Source organism: Leucoraja erinacea, chromosome 26 (genome assembly GCF_028641065.1).
Source record: "Leucoraja erinacea ecotype New England chromosome 26, Leri_hhj_1, whole genome shotgun sequence".
NCBI lineage: Eukaryota > Metazoa > Chordata > Chondrichthyes > Rajiformes > Rajidae > Leucoraja > Leucoraja erinaceus.
This window is the reverse complement of record NC_073402.1, coordinates 22,129,006-22,142,627: the sequence shown is the minus strand read 5'-3', so window position 1 is coordinate 22,142,627 and position 13,622 is coordinate 22,129,006. Positions and strand designations below refer to the sequence as shown.

General features: G+C 40.4%; 1 protein-coding gene across 1 annotated transcript in view; it reads left to right on the top strand.

The window, feature by feature from the left end:
- LOC129709790 (mannosyl-oligosaccharide 1,2-alpha-mannosidase IA-like) overlaps positions 1 to 13,622 on the top strand; it is an 86,793-nt gene that overhangs the window by 48,842 nt on the left and 24,329 nt on the right. The window contains exons 6-7 of the mRNA XM_055656380.1: positions 4,130 to 4,253; positions 7,940 to 8,033. Coding sequence (XP_055512355.1) covers positions 4,130 to 4,253; positions 7,940 to 8,033 — 218 coding nt within the window. The remainder of the gene's footprint in view (positions 1 to 4,129; positions 4,254 to 7,939; positions 8,034 to 13,622) is intronic.

Here is a 13,622-nt window from a genome sequence, read left to right as displayed (position 1 = left end):
ATTCAGTAAGATCATGGTTAATCTTTTACTTCAATGCTACTCTCTGCATTAATCCTTTTCATTTCCTTTGCATTCGTCAATTCCATAAATCTTTCTGGAATATATTGAGCATTTCACCTACCACAGCCCTCATGGTTAGGGAGTTCCAGAGGATAATAACTCACTGGGTGTAGACATTTCACTCATCTCATTTTGAATGGCCAACTCCTTATTTCTGGTTCTGGAGGAACATCAACTTTCATCTGTCCTGCAAAACCCAGGAAGAATTTTCCATTTTTTTCCATGATATCACGGGAGAGAAAATATATTCTCATTGCCTACTTTGTCAATTCCTCTCAGAAATTCTTCTTATAAATCTCGTTGAAATTACATATCATTCTACTAAACGCATCGATTTAGAGCAGTCCTTCATCATCAGAATACACCATCATCCTAAAATCAATGTTATAAAACTGCTGCGCGCACTAGAAAGCCAGTATAAGCTACTTTTGAAATGATTGAAACTGCATACCGTTCTCCATTCTCATCAAACATTCCTTACTTTTGTACTCTTAATCATCCAGGCCAGTGTAGCATTTGTCTTCCTATGTCTTTGGTGTGCCTATTTTATTTTCTGCTCCTCATAAGGCAGCACACCCAGATGCATTTAAAAACAATCCTGCTAATCGAGACTTCCTGCTGAACCGACCTGCATTCTCAACAAAATGCTGCATCTGCAACTTCCTTGTCCTGTTGCATGATCCTTCGTCATAGTATTGCAACAACTCTTTGTGTCCTCATTGCTGCAGATTTTTCCACATGACTTTATATCATTGGCAAAATTGGATACATTACATTTTGCCTTTCTTTTAGCTCGTGCATTAATATTGAGTGCAACAACCACAAATACTTCAGTTAGAGGAATCTAAAGTTAAATTAGTAAGAGTGTTTTTTATAAATCATTGTGCAAAATTGGATCATTACAATGTCTATAATGTTATACATTTTGCCTTTAAAGTTTTAGCTCGTGCATTAAAATCCCTTGTGAGTGCATTTCACAACGTTGGTTGTTGAGAGTGGTAACCACAAATACTTCAGTTAGAGGAATCTAAAGTTAAATTAGTAACAGTGTTTTTCCATTATAAAGCTCTATGGGTGTGTTCTTGTAAATTTAAATGTTATCATTCTTTCAATGTTCTATAATGTTATACTCATGAAATATACAGTGTGCTATGTGAAATAAACATTAATAAAGTAAAATTAATAAATAACTTGTCCACATTACCTCCACTGTTTTTTGTTAGATAAATCCCAAATTATTCACCTTCCTGTTATATCCTGAATGTATATATATTTTGTTTCAATGGGATATCATGAAGATGCTCTTTTCTATTAAAAGACATTAAGTAAAGTAAAATAAGAAGATTCGTGGTGGCTGAGATTCTAACTGAATGTTTTGCTCTTTATAGCCACAATATTGCTTTATTACATTGACTCATCAATCGGCTCTACTTGCTTGTCACTTTCACTGCTTGCTGTGCCTGAATATCAAATTTGAGTGCCCAGTGCATAGCAATACAGAAGTATGGAATGCACTTGAGATCACGTGCAGAATGGTGGGCTAGTGGTTAAGTTATTCTGCAGCCTGGAATAATGGTGAACAGCTGAGGAATTTAAATTCAGTGAAATAAAAATGTTAACTAAATAAAATTCTTGCTGACTTTGAAACCACTTTCATCGAAAAATCTTTCTGGTTCGCTGTTGTGCTTCAGGGAAGGAAATTGCCACCCTTTCCTGAGTTGGCCTGTTACTCCAGGGTCACAATGACGTGCTTGATTCTTTCCTTTCAGATGTACTAAACCATTATAAACAAAATAAGAATAAAACTAGCAAATGACCATGAACATATTCAACAGGGTGAAGAACGTCTTTTGAATTATACGGGCGAGGTTGAAGCACCTGCAATCAGTTACACGCAGTGGATAAGCCATTGTGGCATCCTGTCAAATTGGAAACCAGACTTTAGCCAATCAGTTTACTGCTTGCGATTTCCAGGATCAGCTGAGTGACTGGATCCAGCAAACGCCTTGGGAGCAGACCTTCATTCTAGTCGTAATTCTGAAGACTTGCACTCCAGAAGTAGCTGGTACATATACAACATTAGCTTCACTGACAATGGAACCTTGCCAGGTATATACTGTTTAAAAAAAAAGGGGATAAATCTAAATCAGCTAATTACTACCTTAGCATTCTATTCTTAATCATCAGTAATATGATGAGATCATTGACATTGTTATCAAGTGTCGCTCACAAATTGCCTACTCACTGATGTCAGGTTGCCAGAAGCACTGGATTCTAGATCGCAATACAGCTTGGTCCAAACATTGATAAGGGAGCTGATGTCAGAAGCAAGATGAGGGAATCAGCCCCTGACATCATGGCAGCATTTTACCAAAATTTGCATCAAGGAAAAACTGGGAATTTTGGAGAAATGCTTGACCGACTCGAGTCACCGAATGTAGAAAAGAATAAATGCAATTGTTTGAAGTCTATTATTTCAGGCACATAACATTGTTCTATGTGTTCCACAAGACATTATCTTAGACCCAACCACTGACCTTCCTTCTTTCATGAAGTTAAAGCTTTGCTGATGAATGCACAATGTTTACTTCCATCAGCAGCTCTTTGGAAAATTAAGCAGTCTATATTTGCAGCAAGTCCTGAGTTACATTCTAGCATGGAATGATAAATAGCAAATCACACACCTGTCAAACGATCAGAGGCGGGAGATTTTGGCCAACACCTATTGATGTGCAGTGACATTACTATTGCCAATTCCTTTACCACCAATAACCATAGAGTCGTCATAAACTATGTTACTGGATTAGAGGTTGGTATCCCGAAGTAAGTGATTCACTTCCAGACTCTCCAAAGCCTTTCTGTATCTGCAGAGCACAAGCTAAGCGTCTATTGGAATACTTTCACTTGCCTGGGTGAGTGCAGTTCCAGCTAGTCTGCATGAGCTTGACACCTTCCTACACATAGCCGTCTGCTTAATTGGCATCAGTGCACTGTAGCTGTACATTTCATGAGCTATAGTTATGAGCCAAAGCTATTTCAACGGCATCTCCCGAATGTGCAAACTATGCCACTTAGATGAATAAGAGCGACTGGTTCTTGGGAACATCATCGCTCCCACACCATCTGGACTTGGAAATGAGATACAATTCTTTAATTGGTATCAATTTTAAATCTAGGAAATATCTATTCAGCGTACTGTGGGACTAGGAGCTTGAAGAAGGCTTCTCACCAATCTCTCAAAGACAAATAGAGAAGGGTAGTACAACCTGGCCTTACCAGGAATGATGAAGAACATAAGAAAAACAACCAGAAGTAGGGCATTTGATCCTTCAATACAGTCCTGCCATTCAACAAGATCATGGCTAATCTTTTGGCTCAAACACCATTTTTTGGTCCCTATCGTATATCTCTTCATTTAGAATCCAGAAATATGTCAGCTTTGTTTTTAAATGCAATGATTGACTGAGTCTCCACAGTTCTTTAAAGGAGAGAATTTCAAGGATTCACCACCCTTACAGTGAGAAAGGATGCCAACCTGAACCACTATTTTCTATCTGTTAACCATCTCTTAACCAAATGCTCAATGCTTGCTGGTTTATTCCCACCTTTGCACGTGCTTTCACCTCATTCACTGAAAGCCTGCATGGGATCTTATTGAAAGCCTTCTGAAAATCTGCTTGCATCTCATTGAGTAAATGAGGGGTAAACACTAGATGTGTATGTAGACCATTATGAACTTTAAGATTTGTCATTACCCGTTCACCAGTCAATGCTGACTCTCTTCAATCACATTATAATTCCAGATGTCTTCATATCATAAACTTTATTACAGGTTCCAGTATTTTCCCAGCTATGGGTGTTGAACCAATAAGTCTGTAGTTCCATCTTCTCTCTCCCTTCTTTCCACCAAGTTCTGTAAAATAATTTAAAAAAGACTGAGTTATTCAAATGTAGGAATGTTGTTTTCCAGCAAATCTTTCCAAGCAAGCCTTCTTTGTTAATATGTTGTGCCTTTGTAGTTTGGTCAACAGCTTTTTACTGAATGGATTCTTGCATTTATCTTTTGCAGTGGAGTTGGTCGGAACTGGGGCTGGGCCTCGGGAGGTAGCAGTATTTTAGCAGAGTTTGGCACCTTACATCTGGAGTTTGTCCATCTGAGTGAGGTGTCAGGCAATCCAAAGTTCGCTGAAAAGGTAAGTCAGTGACTGAGTAAGATTTTCCAGATCTTCATTTTTATTGTAAAAAATAGACAGTGTGAGAGTAACTCAGTTGGTCAGGATCTCCAGACATGCTATCTAACCCGTTAAATTACTCCAACACCATGTGTCTTTTTTTGCAAACCAGTATGTGGGTCCTTATGTTTTCATTGTTTATTGTGTGCATAATTAGGCTTCACTATATGCATAATCAGATTTCAGTGATTGAAAACAGAATGACAACTTTTCATTTAACTTGTATTAAACTGTCTTTTGTAAGTAGTTACATAATTTATGTATCCACTGTGTTAGAAACTTTTTCTACTGATATGCTGGTATAAGGAAGATGCCTATAAAAGAATTGCTGGCATCAATTAATATCCCTGGACTGTGGGAATGGTGATACATGTATTAGTCTAACCATACTGCTGTCTTGCTGCAATGCAAAATAATCTAGTAAGTACAATTTAAAAAGGTTGCAGATACAGAGATCTGGTGGTTTGTGTTCACAAACATTTGAGGTAACAGAACAAATTAGGAATGCTGTTATGAGTAAACCTTCATTTAGAAATAGTGCCAGAAAAAAACAAAGGTAAAGAAACGATCCTAAACCTTGGTATAATACAAAAATGCTGGAGAAACTCAGCGGGTGAGGTAGCATCTATGGAGCGAAGGAATAGGTGATGTTTCGGGTAGAGACCTTTCTTCAGAAAACATGGTAGCTACTTTGTGATTAGCAACTTCTCACAATTAGGAGATGCGTTAAAGGACAGGCTTAACATAAAAATAAGAGATAAATATAAGCTGGTATCACATTAGTTAAGAGATAAATGTCAGCTGGGGTTAAGCTCCCCTCTTGTTCTTGAAGTAGTTTCCCTGCAATATTTTACGATCAACCGGCATGAATTTATCTCCAATGTCTGTCAATTTATCTGTCAATGCGGCATAGGATGCTTGTGTTTAGGTCTTTGAGTGAGTTGAACCTACAAATTTCTACTTCAGAAATTAAATTTCTGCCTATTGAACTGCAATTGACAATATGTTTAAGAAATAATTTTAATGCTAAGGGAAGGAAAGAGAAACTTATGTCAAGAAGAAGAATCTCAGGAACCAAAGATAGACACAAAATGCTGGAGCAACTCAGCGGGCAGGCAGCATCTCCCGAAGGAAGGAATGGGTGACGTTTTGGCTCAAGAGCATTCTTCAGACTGATGTCGGGGGGGGGGTGAATAGATAGATAAGGAGGTGTGAAAACAGGGCAAAGAGAATGGCGATCAAGGAAAATGTAGAATAGATCATTGTTAGCTGGGAAAAGGTTACAACAAAGCAAACAGATAAAACGTAGTTGGAGACAGTAAGACTGGTCGGAGAACTGGGAAAGAGAGAGGGATGGAGAGAGAAGGATAGCAAGGGTTGTCCCACTTGGTGATTTTTTTCGGTGACTGCCGGCATTATATCAGCGTTGCCTAAAGATTTTGAAAATTTCAAAATCCAGCGGCGACAAAAAAAATGTTGTGACACTTGAAAAAACACCACTCGTCATACGTCATCAAGCCGTGAATTTTTCTGTGACCTGATACTTCAGTCAGTGATGCCGGCAGTCGCCGAAAAAATTGCTAAGTGGGACAGGCACCTTAACTGTCTCCGACTACATTTTATCTCTGCATGGTTGTTACCTTCTACCAGCTAACAATGAGCTATTCTACATTTTCCTTGATCTCCATTCCCTTTGCCCTGTATTCACACCTTCACACTTCCTTATCTATCTATCCCCCCCCACGGCATTAGTCTGAAGAAGGGTCTCGACTCGAAACGTCACCCATTCCTTCTCTCCAGAGATGCTGCCTGTCCTGCTGAGTTACTCCAGCATTTTGTGTCTATCTTTGGTTTAAACCAGAATCTGCAGTTCCTTCATACAAATCTCAGGAACCATCCTGGTGGTTACAATGGCTTGGACAGGATTGGTCACTTTAAATAATGCAGGAGCAAACCTTCACTCTCTGTGTAACACTTGCTACTGCAATTTTGCTTTTGGTGTTTCACATATTCAAAGGAGAAAATAGCAAGTCTGATTTCAATCTTGTCTTGCAAATAATTAACATTATTCAAACATGCAGCCCCTGTGCAAGTGTACAAATCAAATCAAATCAACACTTACCAAAATTAACAACCCCACTCTCACTATTGACGGCACCACTGTCTCCCCATCTCCTCAAGCCCGCAACCTTGGCGTGATCTTTGACTGAACCCTCTCCCTTGAGCCTCACATCCGCCATGTTGTCAAAACATCATTTTTTCACCTCCGCAAAATTGCCAAAATCAGACCCTCTCTCCCACCCCCCGCTGCTGAAAGAGTCATCCATGCCTTCATCTCCTCCCGACTGGACTACTGTAACTCTCTTCTCTTTGGCATTAATTCCAGCAACATCAATCGACTCCAACTGGTCCAGAATGCAGCCGCCCGACTCATTACCCACACCAAATCCTGGCACCACATCACCCCAGTCCTCAAAGAACTTCACTGGCTTCCCCTTTCCCACCGGATCATCTACAAAATCCTGGTCCTCACCTACAAAGCCCTCAACCACTTGGCCCCCCCTTATCTCACTGACCTCCTCTCCCCCTCACGGTCCCTCAGATCCATTTCAGCCGGTCTCCTCTCCATTCTGAAATCCAACCTCTGCACTTTTGGAGACAGAGCCTTCTCCAGGGCAGCTCCCAGGCTCTGGAACTCCCTCCCACAATTGATCCGAACTTCTGAGCCCCTCACCGTCTTCCAGTCTCGCCTCAAGACCCATCTCTTCACCTCTGCATACCCTTAGTCCCATGTCCCCCTCCCCTTTGCACCTCTGTCTTACTGCTCTATTTTGTTTTGTTCTTGACTCACCATGTAAAGCGACTTTGAGTCCTTGAAAAGCGCTATACAAATAAAATGTATTATTATTATTATTATTACATCTTTCATATGGCATCTATAATATAATTTCTGAAAGCACTACTCCATTGAGTATCCAATTACCTTTTCTTGATGCAAAATGTTCATGTATCCTAGTGTAACTTTTCTACTTTCAAAATAACCTCAAGAGTAGCATCCAAATTTTGTTTCTGATGTTTTGGATAATATTGGTATTACTAACAATTGGCATTTTCATACCTAGTAGAACAAACTTTTAGTACCACTCAAATTGAATGTTATATAAAGATCTAAGTGACAATATCCCAAAATAGATGTAGTAGGTTGCTTCTAAGACTTAACTTGTCAGAAATGGGTTTTTTTTAATTGTTAAAAACAAGTGGTTCCAAGTGCATCAGATGACAAATGGGTGACAAACAAAAGATAGATTCTATGGCAAAAGAGGTTGCATGAAACACCTTCTGCATCACAGCTTCACAGAGAGGCAATTTCAGTTGGAGCAAAGTATTTGCAGGCTACCCTGCACATCTGGAAGGGGCATGTGGCTCGACAGCAAAGCTTTCATAAGGCACATGCCTGTACATGTAGTTTTCTAATATCTTTTTACTATAACTGTTCTTTGAAAAATGCTGCATGCAAGAGGCAGCTTCATTAAACAAAGACTTCAGGTTTCTGAATGTGCCTAGAGGATTTTATCACCCCTTCCTATTATAGCATGCAGCTGAATTTCTAGGTTTTAGTGTTTAAACTTGAACTTGTATATTTTCAGGTAATGGGAGTCCGGAAAGTTCTGAATCGGCTAGAGAAACCTCATGGTCTTTATCCCAATTATCTTAGCCCTGTTACTGGTCACTGGGGACAGCGTAAGTAGTTCTACTATTTTATTAACACTCTTAGATTCCATGGTTTAATTTCCAAAATTCAGCCATTGACTACATATCTTACATAGAACAAACAAACCACTTTATTAAAATCTGAACTGACCAAGAATTGCTATTGAAAGAACAATGATGAATGATATTAGTGCGTGCTGTTTTTGGATTATGGCATGCTCTGCAAAGGCAAATTGGAAATTCATCCACTGATTCAGAAATTGAGGTTGATTATTTTAACTTCTAAGGCTTTTTAACGAAGTTAAAGTGTTTTTCAGCCTCTGAAAAAAATTGGATGGCACAGTTCTTTATGTCAGCGTGCAAATACCTCAGGTCCAAGTTTAAATTGCAACTATGCTCCAATTGAAATTCATAGAAGGGCCAGACTAGGTTAAACCCAACTGAAATGTTAAAATCAGATTATTCTCTCAAATTTCTGCACTAAACAATGTGTTACTTGCATGTTCTGTGAAACTGTTTTCCGTGAAAACACCCAGGCACCTGTGAGTTGATAGAATCAATAGTGTTGTGATTTTTGTTTTTCATTAAACAGTTCTGTTAATTCACAAATAGCACATTTTGCACATACACGCATTGAAGGTACAACACAAAAACAATTTGGCTCCATGTCCACGAAACAACAATAATTGTCTTTTCATATATTCATGTTAATTCTGCTCAATCAATTGATTTAAGTGTCTTGATATAACACCCTTTATTATGGATTCCAGCATTTTCTCAATGTTGATGGTACAATCCTTGTTTCCTCACTTTCACCTTTCTTAACAGTGGGGTCACATTTGCTACATTCTAATCTGCAGAAATCCAGAATCTGTAGAACTTCAGACAATACATCATCTCCATTGGCATCTCTTTCAGACCTCTGGGATGTAGATCATGGAGTCCTGAGATTTATCAGTTATCAGGTTCTTTAACTTCTCTAAAAAAAAATTTATGAGTACTAACCTTTACTTTCTCATTTGTACAGGACTCTTAATTCTCCAGTATTTCTGGGAAATATGTGTTGCCATTTCTTATGACAGACATAAAGTATTAAGTTAATTCCTTATGATTACTATTCAGAGGTTAATAAGTAAATGCCATCAATGATCCCCTGCTGCTTCTACAGACACTCTACCAATTCTAATTCTGCCAAGTCAAAAAAAAAAAACCTTTTCAAGCTATTATGCTGGTATTCTCCCTTTTTAACTGCACTATTTCCCCTCCTTTTCCTTTTTGCTGTCATTCTTGAATCCCAATTTGCCTGGAATATTGTGTTCACATTTTGCTACATTTCCTTCACTTACTCCCTCCTGACTTTCAACTAAGGTTTGCAATGCTCGCCAAGCCATTTGAAGATCCTAAGAACACTTGGAGACACATTCCCCCACCCTACACCACATTGGTTACAGAGTGATAGCCAGAGAGTCACATGACTTTGGAATCCTGGCAGCTAGGAAGGTATATAAAAAAAACTGTTAGAGAAACTCAATGAGCTGAGCAGCATCAGAGAAAGAAACATAGAAACATAGAAAATAGGTGCAGGAGGAGGCCATTCGGTCCATTCATTGTGATCGTGGCTGATCGTCCCCTATCAATAACCCGTGCCTATAGAAACATAGAAAATAGGAAAGGAATTGTTGATGTTTCGGATTGAGACTGGCGGGAGAGCAAGCTGGTACTGGTGGATGCATAGCTCTTTCCATCCATTCCAATCAAGCAGCTGGCATTGAAATATAATTAAGACTGGTGAATTTAAATAACAGTCCCAAAGTGATAATGTTAGAGGCTCTTGGTTCTTGCCTCAACTGTCAGATAACATCTCTCCATTGTTCTGGCCTCTAACACTAAAATCTTAAGTGCATTCATACATTCACAATATTCTTTTGTTCAACTGTGTGAAGAAGCTTTGTTTAAATATCTTACATTTAATTTTGCTCTATTCATTGCAAAATGGCTGATGTTCCAATTTCGTGAATATCACTTTGTCACTTCGGCTACTGTAATGATATGGGTTGTTATCACATTGTTAGAGCCAACTGACAATAGAATTAGGTTAGCTAATTTTATAGTAAACTAAACCAAGTGGGACCCGTTGGGTCCCTGTCACATGGGAGGCCTGAACCCCCAATGCAACCCGTTCCCCAAGGCAATATTCCACCACTCACCCATAGGTCCCAATACTACCTAGAGGGGGAAGGGGGGTAGAGAGGGAGGGGGGGGGTGTAGAGAGAGAGGGGCGGTAGAGAGGGATGGGGGGTAGAGAGGGAGGGTGAAATAGAGAGGGAGGGTGGGGTAGAGAGGGAGGGGCAGCAGAGGGGGGATGGGTAGAGAGGGATGGGGAGGGGGGTAGATAGGGAGAGGGAGGGGGGTCGAGAGTGGAGGAGGGGGAGGGGTGGAGAGGGAGGGCAGAGAGGAGGGCTGGTAGAGAAGGAGGGGGGAAGGGGGTAGAAAGGGTGGGGGAGGGGTTAGAGGGGGAGGGAGTAGAGAGGGAGGGGGATAGAGACCCTACCTCCTTCTAATTTCCCTCATTCTCCTCCCCTCACACACCGATTCCCTGCCCCAGGACCTACCCAGGTCGTAGAGCAGCATCAGGGCCTTGAGCTCGGCCTCGTTCTCGTACTCGACCCGGCCCTAGCTGTAGACCCAGGCTCGTCCTTGGTTCCAGCAGCAGCCTCCAGCCGTCAGCACGGCCACCGCCTGGGCTCCAGTGCAGGTTCTGACTTCACCGTCCCTGACCCTGGACCCAGGCTCGTCCTTGGTTCCACCGGCGGCTTCTTTCTCGGCCCTGGTTACGGCCGCATCCCAAGCCCCGGGCTCGGCCCTCACTCCAGCTCCGGGCTCGGCCCTCACCCCAGCTCCAGGCTCGGCTCCAGCCCAGGCCCAGTCGCCAGGGTCAAGGACGGTGATGGATAAGCCGTGACTCGAGAACCAATTTTCCTAACTCAAAAGGACCATAAATGGTTTCTTCTGCCATCTTTCTAATTCATCCTTTGGAAAATCTGCAGGTTGATCCTCTGACTTTTTCCAATTGCACTGCTGTTATCTGGATTGTGATATCGTGCAATTAGAGGATTTGGAAGCAGCTTAGAATTAAAAAGAGGAAATCATGCTTAAGTAACCTCATGGAATTCTTTCAAGAGGGAACCAACATGGTGGAATGGGGTTAAAAACAAAAAAATTGCCTTTATTCAGCACTTTTCAAAATCTCAGGATGTCACAATGCATTTTATAGCCTTTTAAGTATTTCTGAAGTATAGTTTCTGTTATATAAGAAATGTAGCATTTAATTTGTGTAGAGTATGCTCTCATAAGAATGCCTAAATAATTTAGTTTTAGAGATTAGAGGACTAATCTTGCAAAGAAACTTGGGAAAACTAATTTCCAGTATTGCCAAGTGACCATTTAAAATGTTTAAAGCCTCAGGAGGAAAAACTAAAACAGTAATTATTAGAAAAAAAGAAGAAATTACAGCTGATTGGATTAAAACCTAGCTCTAAATAAGAAAAAAACTATTTATATCATAAGCACACAAGGATTCAACTGATTTTTGTTTCACTTCCCTTTGTCCTTCCATAGTCTTAATATTTTCTGTTTCAAGTAACAGATACCCTATATAAGTAAATAGTGAGCTGAGGAATGGCAGATGGAGTTTCATTCAGGCAAGTGTACAGTATTGCATTTTTTGGAAGTCAAACCAGGGCAGGGTCTTCACAGTGGATGGTGGGGCCCTAAGGAGTGTTGTGAATAGAAGGACCTAGGAATACAAGTACATAGTTCACTGAAAGTAACATTGCAGATAGATAGGATGGTGAACAATGCTTTGCCACACTGATCTTCATTGGTCAAGTATGTGCATATAGAAGTTGTGACTTAATGTTACAGTTGTATGAGATGTGAGCCAGACTGTACCTGGAGTTCTGTGTTGAGTTTTGTTCACCACGCTGCAGGGAATATATCGTTATGCATAGGAACATTTAGAAGGATGTTGTCAGGACTTGAGGGCCTAAGTTACAGGGAGTGGTTAGACAGGCTATTCTTTGGAGCACAGGGGACTTTATTCTTTGGAGCACAGGGGACCGAGGAATGATCTTATAGCATTCTAGCACGAGTGACAGCAATCTGCTCTGGCTGGCAGACAGGCAGAGGCCATTGGAATGAGGCAGAGGTGGTAGAAAGAATGTTGTTTCTGTCTCTTTCAAACCCACTCAGTTCATTTTTACCCAAATTGCCATTCCGTGCAACACCCATGACTTTTTACCTACTGTTTCTAAGTTTGCTTACACCAACTCAGTACTTGATAAAATCAGAAACTGTTTAAATAGTGGTCAGCAACATTTAAAAAAAAGTTGCATTTGACAAATCCCTTTAGTACTTTATGACATTGTAATTATCAGGTACAGGTGAAGGGCAATCATGTATATACAATGTTTTAATTATTTCAAATAAATAGATTCTTTCTGTTTTCTCCCCTATGATTCACTAAGATAACAGCTATTATTGTATGTCATAGAATCGTGAAGTTACATAGCACAAAACCACTCCCTTCAACCCAACTCATCCAAGTTATCAATGCTATTTTCCTGTATTAAGTTGCCGAATTCCATTAATCCCCAAAAATCTGTTTTGAATGAACTGAATGAATGTCTTCGAAACATCCAAAGCATTCCATAGATTTACCAAACCTCGTGTGAAAAAAAAATCTCATCTCAGTTATAAAAGGCTAACAAGCACTGGACTCTTGGTTCCAGACAACTCAGCCAGGAGAATCATCCTCCTTTTTTGTTTAAGTCCAGCAAGAATTTGTAGATTTCTATGAGATCTCATTTCATTCTTTTTAACTCTTGAATGTACTGGCCTTGACTATTTAATGCATCCCCATTCCTCAAGCTCACCATTCCATGCCAGGACCCAGTTGAATGAATCTTTGTTGAACTCGCCTCAATCGCAAATCCTTTTTAAGAGAAGGAGATAAAAGCTATACAATTTCCAGGTGTGGTCTCATTGAGGCTGTATCTACCTAGTCTAATATTAGTTTACAATATATATTAACGATTTAGACATGTAATATCTCTTAAGTTTGCGGATGACACAAAGCTGGGCGGCAATGTGAGCTGTGAGGAGGATGCCATGAGGCTGCAGGGTGACTTAGATAGGTTGGGTGGGTGGGCAGAAGCATGGCAGATGCAGTACAATGAGGCTAAATGTGAAGAGATCCGCTTTGGTGGCAAGAACAGGAAGGCAGATTATTATCTGTATGGTGTCAGATTAGGACAAGGTGCAACGCGACCTGAGTATGCTTGTACATCAGTCACTGAAAATAAGCATGCACGTGCAGCAGGCAGTGAAGAAAGCCAATAGCATGTTGGCCATTGCGAGAGGATTTGGGTTTAGGAGCAAGGAGATCCTACTGCAGTTGTACAGGGCCCTGGTGAGACCGTGCCTGGAGTATTGTGTGCAATTTTGGTCTCCTAATTTGAGGAAGGACATTATTGTTATTGAGGGTGGGCAGTGTAGGTTCACCAGGTCAATTCTGACGTATGTTGAAAGAATGGGTCGACTGGGCTTATATTCACTGGA